At 46.9% G+C, this 24,288-nt stretch overlaps 1 protein-coding gene across 2 annotated transcripts in view; it reads left to right on the top strand.

The window, feature by feature from the left end:
* ZIM2 (zinc finger imprinted 2) overlaps positions 1–23,972 on the top strand; it is a 40,791-nt gene extending 16,819 nt beyond the window's left edge. The window contains exons 5-6 of one of the 2 annotated variants that reach the window (XM_043600098.1): positions 2,357–2,449; positions 21,657–23,972. In XM_043600098.1, coding sequence (XP_043456033.1) covers positions 2,357–2,449; positions 21,657–21,913 — 350 coding nt within the window. In that variant the 3' untranslated portion in view covers positions 21,914–23,972. Of the gene's footprint in view, positions 1–2,356; positions 2,450–4,820; positions 6,175–21,656 lie in introns of those variants that run through there. The other variant, XM_043600100.1, reaches the window with a different exon arrangement.
* The last annotated feature ends 316 nt before the right edge of the window (positions 23,973–24,288 follow it).

A 24,288-nucleotide genomic window follows, 5' to 3' on the forward strand; every position in this document is an offset into this window, starting at 1 on the left:
AGAGACAGAGAGAGATAGAGCATGAGCCAGGGAGGGGCACAGAGAGAGAGGGAGGCACAGAATCTGAAGCAGACTCCAGGCTCTGAGCTGTCAGCACAGAGCCTGACGCGGGGCTCGAACCCATGAACTGTGAGATCATGACCTGAGCTGAAGTCAGACACTTTGACTGAGCCACCCAGGCGACCCACGTGGTGATGTTTTTTGAATGCGCGAAGGAATCGATGAAACTTTCAGGAGCTCCAAAGGCTTCTGCTGGACTTAAACTTTTAGAGTCAGAGATTCCCAGTCTCTCTTCACATCCAGAGGCAAGGTGGTTTGCCTTTCCTGACAGGCTACATGTTTTTGTTGCCAGTGCCAGGATCCTCATTTTAGTGGCTTTTTGGGAGGCCCTGAGGTCTCCTGAAACACACAATCAAAACCAAACAGCATTCCACTGGCAGCAAGCTGGTGCTCTGGTCCTTGTGAAGTCAGAGACCTGGGGGGTGGGGCAGGGGTTGGGGGTGCCTTACCTCAAACCTGGCACAAGAGTGTGTAATGTGAACCATGACTTTTATTGGTCACAAAGAAGGCAAAAAAGAGTGCCTTTTCCAATGTAACTCTTCTCTCAGTTACCATATTTGTGACTTAAGATAGAGGGAATAAATCAGTTTTACCTCTTCAGCCCTCATGAGGTGACCCAGAGGCATTTCTGTCTTGTGGTGCTTTGACCTCTTGCGTCACTGAAGGTTTGGGGTTAGTTGAGATCTTACATATCACCCAGGATGTTGTCTTCCTAAGTGTGGGGTGGGTATGGTGGGTTAGACCCAAGGGTATTTTGGGTAGTAAATCTTGTTGGTCTCCCATCTGAGTAAAGAGAGAGCAGACCTGAGGCCCTAAGCCTTAGACCGGCAGCACTCAGTAACCTTCATTTCTGGTGGAGCTATTGCTCTACTACCTTAAGGGTTTTTGTTTTTGTTTTTGTTTTTGTTTTTGTTTTTGTTTTTGCAAATAACAGTGGTTTCTGTTTTTAACGTTGATATAAAGCTTCCATTTAAATTAAGTGTATTTAAGTTAAAAAAAAGAGGTGATCTAAAGAGAAGCATTAAGGGGCATCTGGGTGGCTCCATCAGTTAAGTGTCCGACTCGATTTCGGCTCAGGTCATGATCTCACAGATCATGAGATCGAGTGCCACATCAGGCTGTGTGCTGCCTGGGATTCTCTCTCCTTTCTCTACGCCTCCCCCTGTGCACTTGTGCACACATGCTCTCTTTCTCTCAAAATAAGTAAATAAATAAACATTTTTTAAAAAGAAAGAAAAGTATTAAACACTAAACACTACTATAAATGGCACACAGATAGGGCTGAAATGGGAGGGTCAGTAATAAATTTGTCAGCGTGCCAGGTTGCGGTATAGGTAATGGATGAGGATTCCTGTTCTTGTGGATGTTATTAATGCCAGTGCAGTGAGACAGACAGTAAGCAAGGAAATAACGAGGTGGTGTCTTCGTTCGTTTGGTCTTCTGTAATAGAACACCACAGAATGGCTGGCTTCTGAACGACAGATCTTTATTTCTCACAGTCCTGGAGTCTGGAAGTTCAAGATCGGGGGGCCAGCACAGTCAGGTGAGGGCTCTCTTCTAGGTCACAGGCTTCTTGATGTCTCCTCACTTGGTGGAAAGGGCTAGGGAATCTCTCTGAAGCCTGTCTTTATAGGGTTAACTAATCCCATCCATGGGGACTCCACCCTCATGACTGAAGTACCCCGCAAAGGCCCACCTCCTATCACCACCACACTGGGCATTAGGATTTCCATATATGAATTTTACAGGGACAGGAACATCCAGACCATGGCAGGTGGTATGCAAATGACTTAAGTTTGGGAAATACAGAAGTAGGGGAAAAGGAGCATTTCACGACCAAGGGAATGAAGGTATCACAGGAGGAAGAGAACCACATTTCGTTTACTTTTTGAGCAGCTATGACATCAGATCCCCCAGGCTGAAGTAGAGGGCCCAGCACACTGTCCTCAGGTTTTATTCTAAAGCAGAGTGTTTTAGCCGTGGCCCAGCTGACATGTGGGCCAGATCGTTGCTTGCTGTGGAGGAATGTCCTGGGCATTTAAGATGTTTAGTGGCCTCCCTGGCCCCTGTACTAGATATCAATAGCCTTCCTTCCTCTCTGAACTTGTGACAACCAAAAATGCTCCAGACAATGCCACCTGTCCCTTGGGCCCTGATCAATCTTTAGAAATGGGCTTCATTTTTCTTTCTTGTGCATTTGCATCTTCCTTATTATCGCAGAGTCTTTAGAGCCTAGGCTGGGAGTTGCTGTGGGTCAGGGAAGAATCCCCCAGTTATGAGTCTCCTTCTTCAACAGGGTACCAGTTCTCTAAACCCGACATTATCTCACAGCTGGAAGAGGAGGAGTCACATGTGATGGAGGAAGACAGGGATACAGAGATGCATCACGGTGAGTAGAGAGCAGAGAGCCCATGGAAACCGGAATCGTGGGAAGACAGGCTGGGGGCTGGGAGCTGTGGTCAGAGGGCATTCCTCAGGGTCCGCTCAGGCCAGGGAGGGGGCCGGTAGGCGCGCTTGACTCAGGGCTCTCGAGGCTTCACCCCCTGTGGGCACTTAGTACCTCCTTTTGTCTTCTCTTCTTGCTGACTGAGCTCTTCTCCTGCCTGGTTCTAGGGACGCCGTTTCCCTTTTCTCTAGTGTTCCAACCCCTGCACTTTTTCACGCCCTTGCCTCTGCAGCTAGAAGTCCCATGTCTTTCCTTTTTAACTCAGACAAGAGAAAACCTTGGCATGACACTACTCTTCCTTCCACTTGCTTCCTATGTTCCCTCATGCCAGGTCTTCAGATTTGACACGCAGAGGCTCCCCTCCCCTTCCCTCCTTTACCCCCACAATCTCGTTTCCATCCCCCCAACTTTGCCAACACACACACACACTCTCTGTCTTTCCCTCTCCCTCTCTCACACTGTGTTCTACCAACATCGTTATGACTTCAGGACAAGAACCTTCTAGACTTTACCTTTTCCAACTCTGTGGCTACAATATGATAACATTTGCCATCTTTATGAAATCCTTTCCTTCTCTGAGTTGGGTCACTGTGTCAGCCAGGATCGTCGTTGTCCTTCAGTGCCTCTCAATAGAAAACCACACCAACACTGTATAAGCTGGAGGGGGGATTATTAGCTTACAGTACCGCTCATGTGGACCTCAGGGATCATTGGAAATGGGGGCTCAGTGATGTTATCAAAGGCCTACTTTCATTTCCTCTTGTCACTCTGCCAACAAATCCTAGATCTTCTTTCTTCTTTCCATGCAAGGAGAGAGAGAAAGAGAGAGACAGACAGAGAGAGACAGAGAAAGAAAGAGAAAGAGAAAGCAGGTGAGTCCAAGAAGCATTGTCATGAGTGAGGAAGCTTCAGTGTTCCATTTGGGTCCTGTCCCACCCCTGAACCAGTAGCTGTGCCCAGTCTAGTGCTGATCAGTGCAGCTCTCCCTGCCTTGTCCTGTATGGACAGAGAAGTGAATGTCCCAATAAAATTCAAGGATCTACCGTGGGGACTCTTCTACCTGCCTCTGTTGCCTTCAGTGTCTTCTTTAGTCTGTTCATTCACTCTTTGACTCACTCGGTCATTCCACACATATTTACTGAGCCTCTGTGGTGGGCCAGCCCTGTCCTAGGTTCTGTGGATACAGTAACAAATCCCTTCCCCCATGGAGCTTGCCTTCTAATGGGGGTGATGGTTGATACCCAGGCAAATAATAGAGTCTGAGTGTAAAGCAGACAGTGACAAATGGGAGCCTGCTGAAGCCAGGACCGTTAGGAAAGAACTCACTGAGGAATATTTGAACGAGACGGAGGGGGAGCCACATACAAATCTTGAGGGAGAATGTTACAGGTAGGGGGAATAGCAAATTCAGAGGCCCCAAGGTTGGAATAAGCTTGGGTGTTCCAGAAACAGGAAGAAAAGCAATATGGTCTGAGTAAGGTGGAGGGGACAGAAGATGAGGTTGAGGAGACAGACAGAGGTTTTGAGGCATGGAATGAGGTGTTATTATTGACACCATAGAATTGTGTTGTCTGATGTAGTGGCCACTAGACACATGTAGTTGAATTTACACCAATTAAAAGTACATAAATTTAAATTCACTCACACCAGCCGCATTTCAAGTGTTCATTACCAATGTGTGGCTAGTGGCTACATATCAGACGGCAAAAATATAGATGATTTACCTCATTTCAGGGCATTCCACTGGGCACCACTGTTCTAGAAAGATCGCTCTGGTGATTCTGTGGAAAATGGGCTTTAGGAAGAGCAGCAGAGAAACCAGTTGGGAGTCTGCTCTTGCAGGCTAAAGCTCGTGGAGGCCGGTGCTGGGATTGTAGAGGACAGGTTTGGGGGACTCTGTGAGGAGAGCTGGCAGAACAGCTATCTCGGTCCTCCACGTTTGAGTCATCTCCTCAAAGACCATTTCCCGAAACATCTAATCCACTGTGATGGGTCTGGTTACCCCCATCCTGATGCGTGCCTGATCGTAGTCTGGCTCTGCTATCTCATCTGTCCTCTGCTCACACACCGTGATGTCTGCCAGGATGCCACCTTTGATTTCCTTGGCTTCAGTTTCTTTCCCACCCAGGGGGTTGCCTTTGTATAAAGCATAAAGTTTTGACTACTACTACTCTCAGAAGAAAATCCAAACTTTTAGCAAAACATTTAAATCCCTGTCAATCTGCGGGAGACCAGTTCTTTTTGTTCCCTTTCTTCGGTTTCTACAATGTGTCTCTGTGAGGAAAGAATAGAGGAAATTTTACATTTCTTTTAGATGGGGAAAAAAGACCTAAAACCAAAGATCTAACTCCAGAGCAAAGCCTGCCTGTGGAAAAGCCATCCTTGGGGGTGGGAATGGAGGATTTACAGGTAGGTAACTTCTTCAGTGTCCACGAAGGAGAGTCTTCTCCTGATGGTCCAACAGACTTGTACCAGGTCGACCAGGAGAAACTTTCAAGTTCTATAAAGATGAGTGAGCCCGAGACCCCTGCTCAGGAAAGAGGCCGTGACAGTGATGGTTTTGAAAGAAGCTCAGATCTCACTAAACAGTCAGAAGGTCCTCCAGGAAAGGACCCCCAGCAATGTGCTACTCCTGGAATTGTCACCAGCCCCCAGCCAGTGGCTGATGAGCCTTTGCTCCAAGAGAACAGAGACAACAGATGTGGATTTTGCGAAAGAACTTTTATCACCCAAAGAGCTCGTGAGAGACATGAGCAGTTGCATGCTGGGAAGAAACCCTTTGAATGTAAACGATGTGGAGAAGCCTTCAACCTCATGCCACACCTCACCAGACGTCAGAGGACTCATTCCAGTGAGAAGTCTCGTGGATGCAGTAAAGGTGGAAAGTCTTTCACCCGGCACACAAACACCTGTCGCCGTGTAAGAATTCAGGGTCAGGAAGACTACTTCGAATGTTTCCAGTGTGGCAGAGCCTTTATCCAGGATGTGCATCTTTTCCAACATCTCAAAGCCCACGAGGCAGCCAAAGCTCTTCCCCCTAGGTTGCCCTGCACTAAGACGTATTTCATTCGCTATCAGCGGAAACATGACTATGTTGGAGAGAGAGCCTGTCAGTGTTGTGACTGTGGCAAAGCCTTCAGCAGGACTTCACACCTCATTCAACACTATCGAATTCACGCCCAAGAGAGGCCTTACCAGTGTAAGCTGTGCGGGAAATGTTTCAGCCGACCCTCCTACCTCACTCAACATTATCAGCTCCATTCTCAAGAGAAAGCTGATGAGTGCAATTCCCACTGAAAACCTCTAGTCAGAGAACATTCTCAACATCGTTGGCTTCATTCTGGAGAGAGACCCTCTGAATGTGAGAAGGCCTTCTGCCATCCCTCACAATTTCATCATGATGTGATTTTTAAAATGGCGAATAGTTGCAAGGGTATACAAGTCTTTCTGCAAAAGAAGATTCAGTACATGTGTCAATAGTCACACAGATGAAAATCCTTACAAAGAATATCTTTGTTGCATAGGAAAGAGGCTAACAGATTTTGCCTTTCTTTGGTGGTATTCGTGGAATGGAAAAACTTCGTTTTAAAAAAAATTTAAATCCAAGTTAGTTAACATATAGTGTAGTCTGGTTTTCAGGAATAGAATATAGTGATTCGTCACTTACATATAACACCCAGTGCTCATCTCAACAAGTGCCCTCCTTAATGCTCATCACCCATTTAGCCCATCCCCTCACCCAACACCCCGCCAGCAACCCTCAGGTTGTTCTGTGTATTTAAGAGTCTCTTATGGTTTGCCTCCCTCTCTGTTTTCATCTTATTGGAAAAACCTTCATTTTGACACCGTGACAAAAAATTTGTGACTGGCAGTTGGGCTCCAGGCAGGCAATCTATTCCCAAGTTTTTCTAGAAGTGTTTACATACAGTAACTTTACCACGTGGGATGCGTCAACCCAGAGCATGGTTAAAAAAGATTTTCAAGCTGTGCTTATAGTGATTCAGCCACAAAGCTGATGTAATTGGTATTTACACAGTACATCATAATTTACAAAACATTGCCATGTATATTATTTTATTTGATCTTTTAAGGAATGCTGCAGTGTACCTAGTGAGCACATCTGTTGTGTTTTTATAGGTAAAGGAAACTTGAAAGTCCCAAGTTGTCAGTTGTGACCTAGGTTGTAAGGGATGAAGTAGGAACTAAACCCAGGTTCTGTGGGGTTTTTTTTGAGATTTCATGAGACATTTATTTCATATTTTGATGTTCAACCCAGGCTTTCTTTATTCCTGCCATATTCTCTCAGAAGAACAGGTACAGTAGGATACCGAGTTCAGCCACCTTCCTCTTGAGCAGTCCCGGCACTGTTTCAAGTGAAATCAGAGGAAGACACTCACAGTATTAGAGGTTCAGAAAGCTTTCTTAGGGTGAAGTTTTGATAGCCATTTCTCTCAGGATTTAGGATTAGATGATGACTTTTTGAGATGCTAACTTGTGAAAGTATATTTTTGCTAAACACTTCCTTGTAATTCTTCTTATAGATCATAAAACCATTACTGATCAAGTAGAGTTTTTTGGTAGTTTCCTATAGTTGTCTAAGGGGTTGTGCTTTCTTATTTCCCTTCTTCCCCCTTTAAACAAATCTTGTTTGAGAGCTTTCTTGGGCTCTGGCACTGGTAGCATGCCAACTTCACCTAAAATCCTAATGCAATGCAGAACACACTTCCTTTTAAAGGTATGAGCCCTGAATTGCACTAAAAATCTCTTTAATACCATATTGCTATAATGATAAAGGCTCTCCATCACTGCCTTGCCTGCTGGTCAAATACAAAGACACATGGTAACCAGCTGGACCTGGAGTCCCAGAACCTGACTCCTTGCCTGGAGGGGGGGTTGTTGCTGTTGTTACTCGCTGCCCAGCTTTTTCTCTTCCAGCCATTTTGAGGCTGGTTTACAATAGGCGGCTCCAAGGTCATGAAATTAAAAACAAACAGGACTCATCAGAACTTGATGAGCCAAATGAGCGTTAGCTGCACACCCCCCCTTCTTCATTTCCAAAGTTCTTGATGAAACAGACCTCATGGGCTGGCCCTATTTTCTAATCACAGTCCCCTCTTCAACACACCATAAACTGATTAATGATCTTGTCACCACTACCATAAGGGGAAACGATGTCGATGCATCTCGTTCGTCATGGTGATGGTAATTAGCCTTGATGCCTTGATTTAAAATGGCGTGCGCTGAGTTTTTCTATTGTAAAGTTGCTATTGATTTCCCTTTGTAGTTAATAAATTTCTCACTGGAGAAACTTTGAGACCATGCAAGCACAGATCTTCCTTGACTTACAATGAGATTTTCTCCTGATAAAACCTGGCATACATTGAAAATATCGTAAGCCAAAAATTAATTTAATGTGCCTAATCTACTGAACATCATAGCTTAGCATAGCCCACCTTAAATGTGCTCAGAAAACTTATGTTAGCCTACTGCTGGGCAAAATTATCTAATCTGAAGCCTATTTTATGATTAAGTGTTGAATATCTCATGTTGTTTACTGAATACCGTACTGAAAGTGAAAACCGGAATGACTGCATGGGTACATAATGTTTGTGTGCTGGTGGTTTACTCTGGTTGCGAGGCTGACAGGGAGCTGGGGCTTGCTGTCACTGCACAGTATCATAAGTGAGTATTGTACCACATACGATTGCCTGGGAAAAGATCCAAATTCAAAATCTGAAGTATGGTTTCAAGCGAATGCATGTTGCTTTTGCACCATTGTAAAATCAGACAGTCATAAGTTGAGCCATCATAAGTCCGGGGCCATCTGTATCCAGCTTCTCCTCAAACTTTAAGTCACTAAAGTTTAGCATCTAGCAAGCGGATCTTGCCTACAGCCATTGTTACTCTGTGCATTATTACTCTACTGTCACTGCAATAGCAATGGTGAATTTTTATTTCTCTCCTTCCTTCTACACGTAGTAATTAGAATTCTCCTGTGAGGAAGAGTTGCCTTCCCTATTTATTTACTCAGTAATTTTTTTTATAGCAGTATGGATTCATGGATATTTACTTTATCTTATGGGTTGTAATTTAGTACTATTGGTATTCATTTGTTCAGATTCTTTCAGCTTTGGCTGTATGGCATTGGCCAGCTTCCAACCCTGTCATGTTGGCTCCTCGACCTTTTCAACAAGCTCCTATTCTTTTCTGAACACTTCTAACTTGTTATACCCTCCTTAATCTCTCTCCCTTCACTTCCAAGTAAACCCTGATGTAACTTCTTGATGGCTTCTCTCTCCTGTCCTGTGAAATCTGCTTCTTTCCCCAAGGCTATCAGTTTATTCAGGCTCTTATCAATCTCAGTCATTTCACTTCTCCCTTCACCATTTTTGCAAAATCTGCATTATATCAGGATTGTGATTCACTTAATACATTTCTTTCAATTGTCTCATCCCTGTTTTTTGAAACTTTAATATACTACTTTAAAAGGAAAATATTAAGTCACCTCAAACAAAGGGTTTTACCCAGGCCATAATCAGATTTCCCTGGTTGTTGCTAAGATGTCTTTTTACAGTTGTCCTATTTGAATCAGATCCAAACATGGTCCACAAATTGCATTTGGTTGTCTGATCTCGAGTCTTAATCTACAGCAGTCTCCTCTTTTTAATTTTGCTTAAGTTTATTTTTTTTAAGTTAAAAAAATTTATATTATTATTATTTTTAAAAATTTATTTATTCTGAGAGAGGGAGAGAGCACATGGGCAGGGGAGGGAGACAGAATCCCAAGCAGGCTCCGCACTGACATTGCGTAGCCCAATGCAGAGCTTGAACTCATGAACCCGTGAGATCTTGACCTGAGCCAAGATCAAGAGCTGGATGCCCAACTGGCTGAGCCACCCAGGCACCCCTCCTCTTATGTTTTAATGCTTTATGTGATCCTTGGGATAGAGATATACCTTCCTCCCCTCCCCACCCAATTCCTAATATATCTGATAGCTTTGGTACTACTGTTATATTCTGGTTTAATTTTAATTTTAATTTAAGTTTACTTATTTATTTTTGAGACAGAGAGAGAGCAAGCATGGAAGGGGCAGAGAGAGAAGGAAAGAAAGAGAATCCCAAGCAGGCTTTGCACCGTCAGCATGGAGCCTGATGTGGGGTTCAGACTCACAAATTGTGATGCTTAACTGACTTGAGCCACCCAGGCACACCTGGTTTAATTTTTAATTTGGAAGCACTTTTATTTTAAAACATTTTTATTTTAAATTGTAGTAAATTTTTTTAAAAGTAATCTCTATAGGAGCACCTGGGTGGTTCACTTGGTTGAGCGTCTGATTTTTGCTCAGGTCATGATCTCACAGTCTGCGAGTTCAAGCCCTGTGTCGGGCTCTGTGCTGACAGCTTAGGGCCTGGAGCCTGCTTCCGATTCTGTGTCTCCCTCTTTTTCTGCCCTTCCCCTGCTTGCATTCTGTCTCTCTCTGAAAAATAGATAAACATTAAAAAAATTTTTTTTTTAAGTAATCTCTACAGCTCCAGTGTGGGGCTTGAACTAACAGCCCTGAGATCAAGAGTTGGATACTGCCATCTCAAACATTTTTTAAGTGTGCAGTTCAGTAGTGTTAATTACGGTCACATTATGTTCAATAGATCCCCAGGACTTTATCATCTTGCAAAACTAAAACTCTATGCCCATTAAGCAGTAACTCCCCATTTCTCCCTTTCCCCAGCCCCAGGGGCCATCATTCTAGCACTGTTTTTCTGTTAAAGCTTTGTGTGATTATGCAAATAATACTGGAAGAAACTGCCTGTTATCCTGTGGGATATCCCCCCTTCTGAATGTGTCTGCTTCCCATGGTTTCCTTAAGCTCCTTCCTCTCTAAGTTAGCTCTAAGTATCCGAGACTTAGATTCATCTTCAACTTCTTTGGCTAGAATACATCATGGTGGGGGGTGGTTTGTACGCTGTATTATATTCTGTCAGGAGGCACACGGTGTTGGCTTTTCCCAGAGGCCTAGCCTTTTCAAGTCATTCTCCAGGCCACTGCACCAGTCACAGTGAGGTTTCAAAGCGTTCACCACCTCTGGGTTATACAGAGGCCAGCTGTTTAGTTCCTTCTTCATTACCTCTTCTAGATTTTCTCTGCATTCCTCCTTCATCACTGCAGCCTAGTCTTTAGACCCTTGAATTAAGAGGCAGTGGAGACTCTTGAGGGGTCTCAGAGTGGGCCATTTGTTGAGAACCCTGGGCCAGGGCTTCATGCTTCTTGAGGAGCCTTCACTAGAGAAAGTCAGGGAGCACAACTTGACTAAGTCTGTTCTGATGCTTTTTTCGTACCCACACTGGCAGCGGTGACAGCATGGCATCGCTCACCCTGCCTGTCACCCCTGAACTATTTGGAACACACAGAATATGTACAAGCCACAGCTTCCATATTTTACAAACTCGAGCTCACTGAGATGGTGCGTATCTCAGCCTGTTATTTTGGCTTTCAGCTTGCTGCTGTCCTTGTGGGCTTCCGAGGATAATGCTTTCCTGCTTCCCTGCTTTTCCCATGCAGTTCCTGACATCTGACAGGGCACTGCTCTTTTATTTGGGCTAATTTTTTAAATTTTGAAACACTCATGTTTTAAGCATTTTTTGTGATTATGCACATAATGCATATTCCTTGAAGATTATAAAATTTTTTTAATGTTTTTATTTATTTTTGAGACAGAGATACAGAGCATAAGCGGGGGGGGGGGGGGCAGAGAGAGAGGGAGACACAGAATCTGAAGCAGGCTCCAGGCTCTGAGCTGTCAGCACAGAGCCCGATGCAGGGCTCGAACTCACAGACTGTGAGATCATGACCTGAGCTGAAATCAGACGCTTAACTGAGCCACCCAGGCGCCCTTATTCCTTGAAGATTATAAAATAACATGTTTTTCTTTGAATACCTGTATCTCTCTCTCCCAGATTTACTTGCTGCTAAAAGGGATAGAAAATTGTCCAGATATTTTTTCCTATGCATAGATCTATATAGATTTTTACATTAAAATATTTTTATGAAGTAGAATCATATCAGCACTGTTTTGAAGTTGTAATCTTTATTCTAATATACCATGAACATCTTCCCATACCCATAAGTATGCTCCTAACTTTTGTTTTTTAGGACTGCCTCGTACTTGGTTACGTAGATGTATCCTGATTTACTTCACTAGCCTTCTAAGGTTGTAAACTGGGGTTGCTTGTAATCTGTCTCTGTGTGCACATTACTGCTATAGTTACACTTCCCTGCTATCTCTTGGACCTTAGCATATCCCTTATCAGTCTGCTCTATTGTCTTTGCATATAGTCATATTTCCTAAGAGGGAGTTCCCAGCAGAGGAATTTTTGGGCCAAAAGGTATGTGTATCTTGAAGGTTTTAGAAACATTCCTGGCCTCATCCCAGCAAGGTCTGAAAGTTGTGATTTTTATCTCTAGGGAACTACTCTCTTCCACACCCCTTTTCTCCTTGAAGAATTTTCACTATGAACCCATCTAATAATAGGAGTGAGGTCAGAGCTGGAAAGAGTCACAGGCAAAGTAGCTTGACCAGGGGAGGGGCAGAGAGAATTCCAGGCAGGCTCCATGCTGTCTCTGCAGAGCCTGAGTGGGCTTGATCCCACGAACCATGAGATCATGACCTGAGCTGAAATCAAAAGCCGGACACAACCGACTGAGCCACCCAGGCACCTCTTGACATAGTTGTTTTTTTTTTTTTAAGTTATTTATTTAAGTTATCTCTACACCCAATATTTGGCTCTAACTCACAACCCGAGATCAAGAATCATATGCTCCTCCAACTATGCCAGCCAGGTGCCCCTTAACATAGTTTTATTAGGTTTACTTTCCTCATTAAACAAATAATATGAAGCATATTAAAGAAAATGTTGGAAAACAAGGCTAATCAATTTCCTGAGTCCCAGAATCTCAACAAGTACAAGCCCAGTAATGTAGTCCTGTTCACAGGTAGAAGAGCTCTTGGCAGAGGAGAGAGTGTGGGCTTTGGAGCCAGGCTGACCCACACCAAATCTTGCCCCTTCTAGGAAGCTGACTGATTAAATTTGTTTCCTTAGGAAATGGGGTAACAGGGCTCCCCCCTGGAACTGTCCAAAGGCCTGGGGCTCATCTGTGTAAAAGAGCCCAATGGTGTCTGGTGAATAGTAGATACTCAGCTACCAGTAGCTGCTGTTACATAATGCTTTGTTTTCATGTAGTTTTCACTTACTTTTTAAGGTTTTCTTAGTGACAGCAAACTACAGAATCGTAAACCAGATTTAAACATTGAAACACATTTTATCGTTTAGTAAAACGATTCTCTATACAAAGAAGTTTATCTTTGGGTGAAGGTTTCTCAGAACATGTTGCAAATCTGAAGTTCGCATTTCATAATCACATTTTCAAAAAATGGCTAATTATATAAAGGTTTGATTCAGAGAACATAAAGCATTGTATTTATAGTTTTCTTAGATTTCAAAGAAGTGATATTACTAGATGAGATGTGACGAACATTTCTGTGGCTCTGGGGAAAGATCCTGATGAATTTGTGTCTGGAGGGGCAAAGCCATTTGTAGCAGAGGGAGGCCAGGAGGTCCATGGGTGGGAAATAAGTGACAACCGTCCTCCCTCCTGAGTCACTGACAGGTGCTGCTTATCACTTATGCTCTGTGTCCACTGCACTGGGAGAATCTTTCACTCCAGGCAGACAAGGCCAACTGAGCAAAGTTTGTATGTGCAAGGGAATGTCTTTGCCGCACCTGGTGTAAATAAGCATTTGAACAGCTTTCCCAGTAGCTGGTGGATAACTCATTTAAAACACACCAACAAAAAAGTCTGCCTATTTGATAAGCCAAAGTAGTGAGTCTTTGCTTACTAACGAATTTTTCCCCGTATGTTTTTTTTTAAATTTCTTTGTGAACATTTGAGGCTCTGTACCTACTTAGCTGTTGGATCTTCATGCATTTTCTTATTGATTTGCCTGAACTCACTTTTCTTTTTTTGAAGTGTGCACTTCTGAAGGGTTAATGTTTTCCATTTTAAAGTAATACTTGGCTCATTAAAGACAATTTGTATTTTGGGGTACCTGGGTGGGCCCTGTTGGTAGAGCGTCTGATTCTGGCTCAGGTCATATCTCATGATTCCTGAGTTGAAGCCCCGCACTGGGCTCGCTGCTGTCAGCGCAGAGCCTGCTTTGGATCCTCTGTCCCTCTCTCACTGCCTCTCCCCTGCTTGCTCTCTCTCTCAAAAATAAATAAACATTTTAAAAAAAGACAATTTGTATTTCTTAGAAAGGTAGAGTTCTCCTCCCTCTGCGCAGCCCCCGCCAAGCACCATGAACACCTTTTTCTTATAATTTAAAAATGATAACTAGATTCATGAAAATGGTTGCCCCTGGAGAGCAGTGGGGAAAGGTCTGGTTTTCACAGTACCTCTGCCGTTTCTACCCATGTGACTGTATTACCTATTGTAAGGTGTTTAAAGTTTTCATAGAGCTATGCTCACTCCATGCATGCAATAGCGGATCTTATTTCCACCCAGTCCTACACCCACACCCTGCTTTTTCACCCCCTTGTCTGTTATCACCTCATTAATAGCCACACCAGAGCTTTCTATGTGGGGCCTTCCTTGTGTTGTCTGCATGTTTGACTTAGTTCTGATTTTTCATAATTGCAAATGATACCGCAATGAGCATTTTGGTGCTTGAAATGTTTTCCCAAACTTAGGATTCTTTCCTTCAGATAGGTTTTGCCAAAGGGGAATCACTGGGTCAGGAGGGCTATGATCATTTAAAGGTTCTTGATGCATCCAAGCTCCTTTGAAAACATTACACCAGTTTGCGCTGCTGCCTGTAATGTGTTTGTCCCACACATCCTTGTTGGCATTATGTATTAACAGCATTTTTCACTTTGTTAATTTAATAGGGGAAAGGGCATCCAATTTTTATTGCATTTATTTAGGTTTTTTTTAATGTTTATTTATTTTTGAGAGACAGAGACCGCATGAGCAGGGGAGGAGCAGAGAGAGAGGGACAGACAAAATCCAAAGAAGGCCCCAGGCTCTGAGCTGTCAGCACAGAGCCCAACGTGGGACTTGAACCCACAGACCAGATCATGACCTGAGCTTACGTCAGACACTCAAGCAACTGAGCCACCTGGGCACCCCTCATAATTTTATTTTATTTCAATGTTTATTTACTTATTTTGAGAGAGAAAGTTTATTCGAGCAGGGGAGAAGCAGAGAGGGAAAGAGAGAGAATCCCAAGCAGGCTCCATGCTGTCAGCGCAGAGCCCAGTGTGGCGCTCGAACTCATGAACTGAGATCATGACCTGAGCCAAAATTAAGAGTTGCCCACTTAACCGACTGAGCCACCCAGGCACCCCTCACTTTAAGTCTCCTTTAACTACTCTTGAATTCCCTTTGGTATATTGCATGAAGAGAAGATCAAAATTACGCGTTGTAAATTGCCTCAACATCAGTTATCAGTAAATGATTCATAGTCATATTGTTGTATAGTGTGGAATCTAGTATCTGGACCATCTACTTTGTTTCATTTGCTTCTTGCCCTATTGTATCTTAGATCTGTACTCTTCTTTATAGCCTTATAGTTGAGTTTTCTATTACTGTGCCTTAAAGTGTATTTATATGTATTTTATATGAAAAATATATAATTGTTATTCTTCCAGATGAACACTTATGTTTATCAATTAAAAACAGCCTTTTGGTAACTAGTAAACTTATAAATAAATCAGAAAGAATTAACATTGTTTCATGTCCTTTCATGTATTCAAACTCATATATTGATGAGGGTTTTATACTTTTCTTCTCATCAGGTCACAGGTTTTCCTCAGCCATTCCTATAATACTGTTGCAGTTGTGGGTTTCCTTGTGTAGGGTTTTTCTTTTCTCTGTTATAGTTCTCATATAAAAAAGGAAAGCCAGCATCCCAGGAATGGGGTCACTTTGGTGTTGCCCCCATTGCATGCCTTCAAGCCAACCAAACCCCAGACTTCCAGAAGCAGTTGGGGGCCAGAGATGCTCTTGATAAGAGCCTGGGACTCTCTCCCCAGGAAATTCAGAGATGCCTAGCAGTAAGGGTAGGTGTGTGTGCGTGTGTGCACCCACACAGAGACTTACGAATGCCACCTCAGTGGGGTCAACCGTGCCCCCACCTCGGCTTCGAATCTCTCCTCCCCCTGACGCTTGCAGTTGGGAAGCTCTGAGTTCAGTGCTGGCGCCCAGGCCATAATTAGGTCTCCTACAGGTGGGATCTTGGAGGAGGAAGGAAGTACAGGACCCACTGCCTGGCACCTCACCCACTTCAGCCTCTCAGGTAAAAAGATAGGCTTGGAATAAAGAGAAGAAGCAACCTGAGCGGCAAAGAACCTCCATGAGGTGCACGTAAGGGAGCCAGGGGGCAGGATGGGCAATGTCATGAGGAGGAAGGGGGATAACCCTAAACAAAGAACCTCCTGTTACAGAATCTTTTGATTTCTCAAGAAATCAAAATTGAGCTGGAATGCTCAATTTGTATGTCACATCTCCCAATATTTTAATGGGGACAGCTAATTTTAAAAAACCCACTCAGGAACAGAGAACATTTGCAGGCCATGTCTGCTCCGTAGGCCCCATTTTGGGCATCTGACTCACTAGGGGTCAGATCCTCTGCTAGTTTCTAACCCTCATGCCTTGACCAGGTAGGGACACAGAGTTGAATAGGTTGGAAGAGGCAGTCACTTGCTCAAGAGGGCCAGCTAGAAACTGGTGGTGTCATAACTAAGTCAAAGTCAGGCTGTGTGACTCCCAAGCCGTGCTGTTACCAAGCCCATGGGTTTAAGGCAGTGTTTCTCGATGTGTGGTCCCTGGACCAGCAGTACCCCATTACCTGGTATAGCAGACAAGTGATGGCCCCCAAAGAGACCAGTTCCTAATCCCTGGAACCTGTAAATGTTACCTTATTTGGAGAAGGTGGCTTTTCAGATCTGATTAAGGATTTTGAGATGGAGGGATTACCTGGGTGGGCCTTAAATGCCATTAATATATCCTTATAAGGAGGCAGAATGAGATTTCAGACACACACATGCACACACATGCACATGAGTGCACATAAGATTTGAAGACTGGAATGATTCAGCCACAAGCCAAGGAACACCAGAAGCTGAGGAGGCAACAGAGGATCATCACTGAAAGCCTCCAGATTATATCCTTGCTGACATCTTGATTTGGACCCAGTGATACTGATTTTGGGTTTCTGACCTCCAGAACTCTGTGAGAAGAAATTTCTGTTGTTTTAAGCCACCAAGTTTGTGGCCATTTTTGAAAGCAGTCACAGGAAACCAGTACGCTTAGGAACATGTTAGGAGTGAATATTCTGAGGCTCCATCCCAGATCTACAGAATCAGAAATTCTGGGAGCGGAGCCCAGCACACTGTCTTTTAACAAGCCCTCCAGGAGATTCTGTCAGAACTTAACGTTTCGAAAACAAAGGCTGAAGCCAAGGGTTGAAAAAACAGGGACCAGGAATTTTGTGAGAACATGTTAATGGGGCCTGTGGCAGATCAGGAGGTGATCTTGACCTAAAGGCATTCGTGCATTTGTGTGACGTGCTTGGCCCCCACAGGCATATGGGCTTTCAAGTTGATCCCGAAAACCAGTATTTCTCAAACTTTAGTGCACAATGCGGAGAAAGGTAATAAGCAAAACAAGGTGGTGTGTGCTACAAGGAAAAAGAAAACAAGGTAAGAAGGCAGAGGGAGTGCCAGTTGGGAGGGCTAGTTTTAGACCAGGTGGTCTGAAGAAAGCTTTCTGAAGAGGTGGACTTATGAGAAATCAGCCATGGAACACTGGGGAAGAGAGGGTTCTGGGCAGAGGGAACAGCATGAGCAATGGGCTTGAGGTCAGGAAATAGCTTAAATGCTGGAGAAGGAGATGGGGGAGCAGTGTTGTTACAACTTGCTAGAGGAAATACATGTGTTCTGTGAGAGGACTTCTGGAAGCCTGTGCCTGGTTCCCTGTGGACTTCATCCCATGCACCTTCTCCCTTTGCTGGTTTTACTTTGTATCCCTTTGCTATGGTAACTCTTAGCCACGAGTATGATTATGTGCTGAGTTGAGTCCTCTTACTGAGTCACCAAACCGGGGGGGGGTGTGGTCTTGGGAACCCCGAGGCATTTCCCCAAGACTAATATGTGATACGATGAACAAGCTCTGAAGTTTCGTGTGGGTGGTCTTAGTAAGAACTGCTGGAAGTTAGTTGCCACAGAGGTGTTTCCTCACCCTCACTGTACGTGCAGGGTTTCTCTCTGGTATGGGTCCTCTGATGTACTTTAAGGGGTGAAACATGGATAAAGGCTCTCAGACACTCCTTACACTCTTGGGTGTCTTGATGCTGTGGGTGTGCTGGTGCTTGGTCAGGGAGGAGCAGTACTGAAGGTGTCCCCGCACTGCTCATGTGTAGGGGCTCTCCCTCCAGTGTCCCTGCACTGCTCACACATGTAGGGGTTCTCCCCAGTGTGAGTTCTCTGGCGGAGGCTGAGGGAGTTGCTGAGCTGAAAGTCTTTTCACAATTACTGCATTTGTAGGTTTTCCTACAGATGGGTTTTCTGGTGCTTAGTGAGGAAGGACCTTTACCAGAACGGTTTCCCACAGTCAGGGTACTTGTAGGGGTCCTCGCCTGTATGAGTTCTCTGATGGAGATTAAGGGATGAGACCCAGCTAAAGGCCTTTCCACATTCACTGCATCTGTAAGGTCTCTCCCAGTGTGGATCCTCCGTGTTGGCTGGAGAGTGCCTGGTCACTAAAGACCTCCCCACACTCATTACAGTGATAGGGTTTCTCGCCAGCGTGAACTCTCTGATGGTGAGTAAGGCCTGCCCTTTGGCTGCATGCGTGGGGTCTCTCCCCAGTGTGGATCCTCCGTGTTGGCTGGAGAGTGATGACTGGTCACTAAAGGCCTCCCCACACTCATAACAGTGATGGGGTTTCTCGCCAGCATGAACTCTCTGATGGTGAATAAGGCCTGCCCTCTGGCTGCATGCATGGGGTCTCTCCTCAGTGTGGATCTTCCGTGTTATGTGAGGAAGGGCTTGGAGCTGAAGGCTCTCCCACATTCAGGACATCCACAGCCTTTCTTCTCTGTGAAGATGCTGAGAGATGTCACCAGGACCGGCCTCTTGGGGAGGCTGTCCTCTCTGCAGGTCTTTATGAAGTTCAGGTCCCCAGGTCCTTTGTTTTGGGGACTTTCCAGAGACGTTCTTCTTTGAAGGTGTCCCTGTTGTCAGGCCCGGTGTCCCGGTCTGAAAGAAAGTTTTCAAAACTGCAAACGCCTGTAAGATGTGAGACAAGACACTGAAACCAAGGTGGCTGCTCCATTACCAGTTGTGATGGTTAGTCTTATTTGTCGGTCCTGAGTGATTTCAGTCAAATATGAATCCAAGTGTTGCTAGGAAGCTAGTTTATAGATGTAGCTAGCACTTACAATCACTTTAGGTAGAGGAAATCATCCATGATAATGTCAGTGGGCCTCATCCAATCAGTTGAAGACCTTAAGAGTAAAAGCTGAGGCTTCTTCGAGAGGAAATTCTGCTTGAAGACTGCAGCATCAGCCCCTGCCTGAGTTTCCAGCCTGCTGGGCAGCCCCAGAAATGCATGAGACATTTCGTAAAATAAATCACTCCACACACACAGCTTATTGGTTCTGTGTCTTTGGAGAACTCTGAGGCAGCGGCTCTCCGGTGAGGCTGGACGTCAGGGTCCAGGCTGGGAACAGGGGAAGCGTGCACAGATTATAATATGGTAAAGCAGGGCTGACCCACAGAGGAACGGAACGTGTCGTCCGGGAAAAGGAGAACTTGGAAAGGGCGGGCCAGGATCTGGGGGTCTCAGGAGTCCGCGTGGGCTGCAGTGAGCCCACACTACCTCGCAGCCGGGTCTCAGCGGTGCTGGATCACATGAACACGTGGTTTCAGGCAGCTGCTGTTCTTTGCTGAGTCACATTTCCAACTCTGGCACTGCTGGCATCTTGGGTCACGTAGTTCTCTGTGTGGGGACCGTCCTGGGCATCGTAGGATGTGAAGCATCATCCCCGGCCACTTCCACGAGGCGCCGAGGGCACCCTCTCAGCTGTGACAACCAAAACTATCTTCAGACACCGCTACACTCCACCTCAGGGCAGAACTTCTCCCGGTTTGACCACTGCTGTAGTGGGCTGTGACGTGAAGTTTTAAAAAATGAAACAGAATGGAACAACAGCCTGTCGTGTATAATAAGGGTAAGTATCATTTTGTGAAATTTTCGTTTCAGTCGTATCAGATGCGGACATAGTATGTGCAGTGAGCTGGGGAGTAAAATGCACCTTTCATCAGGGTGTGGTAGAAACAAGTTTGAGGAACTGACATAGGGGCCGTCAGCCCTACCACAGGGACAAAGAGAGCCAGAGACAGAAACAGGGCTTTAGACCGAGCTGAGATGTCCACAGTGTGTTCTCTGCGGGCACCCCTCAAGGGGACTCTGACTATTGGGCCCTTGTTGACCCTGCCAGCCCCATCTAGCCTGTCCTCTTCCCTTCCCCTCACACACCGGCACACAAGTGCTCAGCAGGTGTCGGCTACCAGTACTGGGTAACCCAAGTGCGGCCAATTACAAAGCCCGATCTCTTGGCCTCAGCCATTGGCTTCAGAAAGAAAACAGGGGTGCCTGGGTGGCTCAGTCAGTTAAGCCTCCGACTGTTGGTTGCAGCTCAGGTCACGATCTCACGGTTCATGAGATTGAGCCCCGTGTCAGGCTCTGTGCTGACAGTGTGGAGCCTGCTTGGGATTCTCTCTTCCCCTGGCTCTCTCTGACCCTCCCAGCTCATACTCTTTCAAAATAAATAAATAAACATTTAAAAAAAAAGAGAGAAAACAGACATGGTCTGATGGCACTCAGGTCTGCAGCTTCTGCTAGAACTTCTGGGAAAGAGAGGCGCCCACCCTGCTGGGACCACTGAGCGTCATTAAAGCCTACTGCTGCCAGAAGTGGAAGGGGCCAGCCTGGTAGTGGAGCTAAGAGAGGAGAAAACATAACTGAGAAACAGACAGTGGGAGCCTATGGAGGACCGAGAAAACTAAGACCAGAAAGTAACACTTGAGCTCCTAGATCCAGCCATGCCAGAAGCCTCAGTCACCCTTAGCTTTTCCATTAAGTTCATCCAGAGAGGTGGGCACTTCAGGAGAAACAGGGTGGAAAGACCATGAACAGAGGCACTGAGTGGCTGAACCCCATCCCAACACAGTGCTGACATTCCCGATGCCCCCTGGCTTCTATGCGGTGAGGTGGGGTCTGAGGTCACTGAAACATCACTGCCCTTACCCAGTGAGACCAGGTTCCTGTAGTTCTCCAGCATGATGTCCCAGTACAGGGTCTCTGGCCAGGACTCAGCTGCCCCCGCCCCTCCTGGGAGAAGTCTACCACCGCATCCTGGAGAGCAATCAGCTCCTGGAATGACTAGCCCTTCACATGGTCACGGGGAAAGGGAGTCTGGGGTTGGGAGGGGAGTCAAAAGAGAAAAGTTCAGGACTCCTCACAGCATGGCTGAGGCTGCACGTGGCGGTCCAAGAGCCAGAAGAGCTCACAGACTCGTGGAACCTGGCCTTCCTATGGGGCTCTACAGGAAACTGCAATGCACTCAGTGTGACAAAGATTTACTGGGGTCAACTTACACTAGGCACCTGGGATTCAGTTGCTGGGGACCAACAAACAGGGAGGGTGGGCACTGTGGCACACGGGAAGACCCTGCAGCCAAAGAGGGTGCCCCTACTCAGCCCAGCTAAGGCTGTCCCCCAACACTGGCCTCGTGTTGCTAGTATGAATGTTGCCCTCAGACTCTGCTTGATCCACCGCGGCCTTACTTTCTGCACAGCACTTGTGACCAGCTGAATGACCACGCCTGCGGGTTTCTTTAATGTCTCCGTCATTCCTGGTCTCCATGCAAGCAGGGGCCTCGTTAGCCTGCATCAGAATTGCATCCCAGTGCCCGAGAACGCCCGGCACACAGGAGGCCCGTGGATATCCGCTAATGGATCGCACCCACTGGCACACTGCTGCCTGGGCCGGGTGTGCTCTGTGTCCAACTCACAGCCACGTCCTGTCTTTCAGATCCCAGGGACCCTTCCAGGGAAGACCAGAGACAGCCGGCTTACCGGGGGCCTTGCAGTCATAAGCCCAGAACATCGACCGGCTTACCAGGGGCATCGCAGTCACAAGCCCAGAACCATGCCCTGCTCTTCAGAGACCCTCTCCTGGTGGAGAAGGAAAGAGCGGTGAGTGACGGGGCCCTGGTGGGCCATGCTGCCAGCCCCTCCTCTGGGACCCAGAAGGGCCACCTCCCTTTCTGGGGTTGGAGGAATGGGTAAATGGCCACTGTTCCCTGCAGCCTGATCCAAGCTGAGCACTCGAAGTGTGGAACCAGGGTTCTGGGTTTGAATCCCATCTGTGACCCACTAGCTATATGACCTCTCTCTGAGACTCAGTGTCCTTGTCTGGGAAATGGGGATAGGAATGGGATGTACCTGTAGGACGTGGCAGGCATACCATGAGCTAGTGAATACAGATGGTGTTACTGGCCCTGGGTTCTTCACCTGTAGCCACACCCTTGGCCACCTATCCGCTGTGGCCTCTCACTAAGTGCAGTGCGTCCTCCGCCTCTTGGCTTTGGTCTGGCCTCCTAACCTGTGTTGGCCAGTGGTGGTCCTCCCGTTCCTCCAGCATCCCGACCTCGTTCCTGCCGCAGGGCCTCTGTCCTTGCCCTTCCCCCTGCCTAGAACCTTCTTCCTCCAGCTTCTCCTCCAGCATATGATCATCCCTCAGGGCTGAGCCCAGACGGCCCTCCTGGAGGGGGTCTCTAACTGCTCCAGTGGCCCAGCCCTAAGTCGCTGTGCCCTGTGCCCTCTGGTGGTTTCTTCAGAGCACTCATGAGTGACAGCGTTGTTTTACGGCTGTCCCTGGCCTGTGTTCCCCACGGGAATGGAAGGTCCGTCCCATGCACCACCCACGAGTAGAACTCCACAAGCGCCCCCAGAACTTCAGACACAAGGGCGATGAGCATGGACTCACATGGGTGTGACCACAGGTTTAGAGACCCCCGTGCACTTGTGCACGATCACACACACACACACACACACACACACCACTTCCGCAGGCAGGTATGTGTCAGCCCTGTCCACGCGAACATCCGACAGGCAGGGGTGCGTCCCTCCCACACAGAATCGCTCAGGACTACGTCCCCACCGCACGAACCCCCAACTCAGCCATGGCAAACCTGTACGTGACAAACCACACTCTACCCTCGCTGTGCACGCGCTCACATGCCCGCTTGTGATCCGCATTCATGCGCGCACACACACACCTGCACTCGCCCGCCCGTGATCTGCCCTCACGCGTGCTCTCTCTCTCACACACACACCCACCTGCACTCGCACGCCCGTGATCCACCCTGACGCGCGTGCACACACACGCGCACGCACTCACCCGCCTGCCTGTGATCTGCACTCACGCGCGCACGCACATGCACGCGCGCACACACACACCTGCATTCGCACACCCGCCTGTGTTCCGGCCTCACGCGCACATGCACACACACACACACACACCTGCACTCATACGCACACCTGTGATCTGCCCTCGCGCGCGCACACAAAGGGACTCGCCCGCCCACCTGTGATCCGCCCTCACGCGCGTGCGCTCACAAAGACCTGCACTCGCTCACCCGCCACGCGCACCACACGCGGACACGCACAGCCACAGGCTCAGCACCTGCGCTGCTCCAACCCCGCCGCACCGCCTGACCCCTTTGGAAGCGGAAGTGCGCCAGGCTCCCCCCCCCCCCCCCGCGCGGAACACTCTGGGAAATGTAGTCCCGAGTCTTGCGCACAGGCGCACTTCGTTGTGGCGTGGCGGCTGCGTCCTCCGAGGAGTAAACTCCCCTTGTCTCAGAACCAAGTATGATAAGGGATGGGAAGGGCCGTGCTACTCAGAGGTGGTTTAGAAAGGTCTTTTGAAAGAGATGACAAATATGAAGCAGCAGCAATGCCCCAATGTAGGGAAAGGTTTTCTGAACTGAGGAAAGAGCGAGTGCAAAGGCCCTGAGGCAGGGAAAGGATTGACGTGTTTGAAGAACTGAGATAACACCAGCATAGCTTGGGATAAAAGATGCAGGGGAGGGCGCAGGGAAGGAAACTGGAGAGGTGGATGGGGTTCCGCACATGGAGAGCCTAGGGCAGTGAAGGGCTGCAACAGGGATAGCACGATGTGATTCATATTCTAAACAGGAATCCATGTTTTCTGGGTGGAGGGGAGTTTGGGAAGGTAATAGTGAAGGCAGAGAGATCAGGGAGGAGGCCCGTGGGATAGTCTAGGCAGAGATGGTGTGTGCTGGGTTAGGATGCTGGTCAAGGCCCGGTGTTAAATGCATGGGAGGGACACAGTGGATGTGGAGTGTGATGGGGAGAGGTGGGGGTAAGAGGGAAATCAGTAACCTGCTAGATTTCTGCCCTGGGGATGGATGGATGGCAGTGCACTAAATGGGGTGAACACTGGGGAAGGAGCAGGAAAACTGGGGAAGGAGGAAAAATAGAGACTGCATGTAGGTGTGTTAAGTTTCAAGGACTTGCTACGTATTCGTGCAATGTGATTTAACATGAACGTATTCATTCACGAACCAATTGTTTATTGAGTTTCTGTTCTTCACTGACACCGTGTTTGGTGCTGGAGCATGCTAGCACATCTCACA

The sequence above is a fragment of the Prionailurus bengalensis genome, chromosome E2 (assembly GCF_016509475.1).
Source record: "Prionailurus bengalensis isolate Pbe53 chromosome E2, Fcat_Pben_1.1_paternal_pri, whole genome shotgun sequence".
NCBI classification, from domain to species: Eukaryota; Metazoa; Chordata; class Mammalia; order Carnivora; family Felidae; genus Prionailurus; species Prionailurus bengalensis.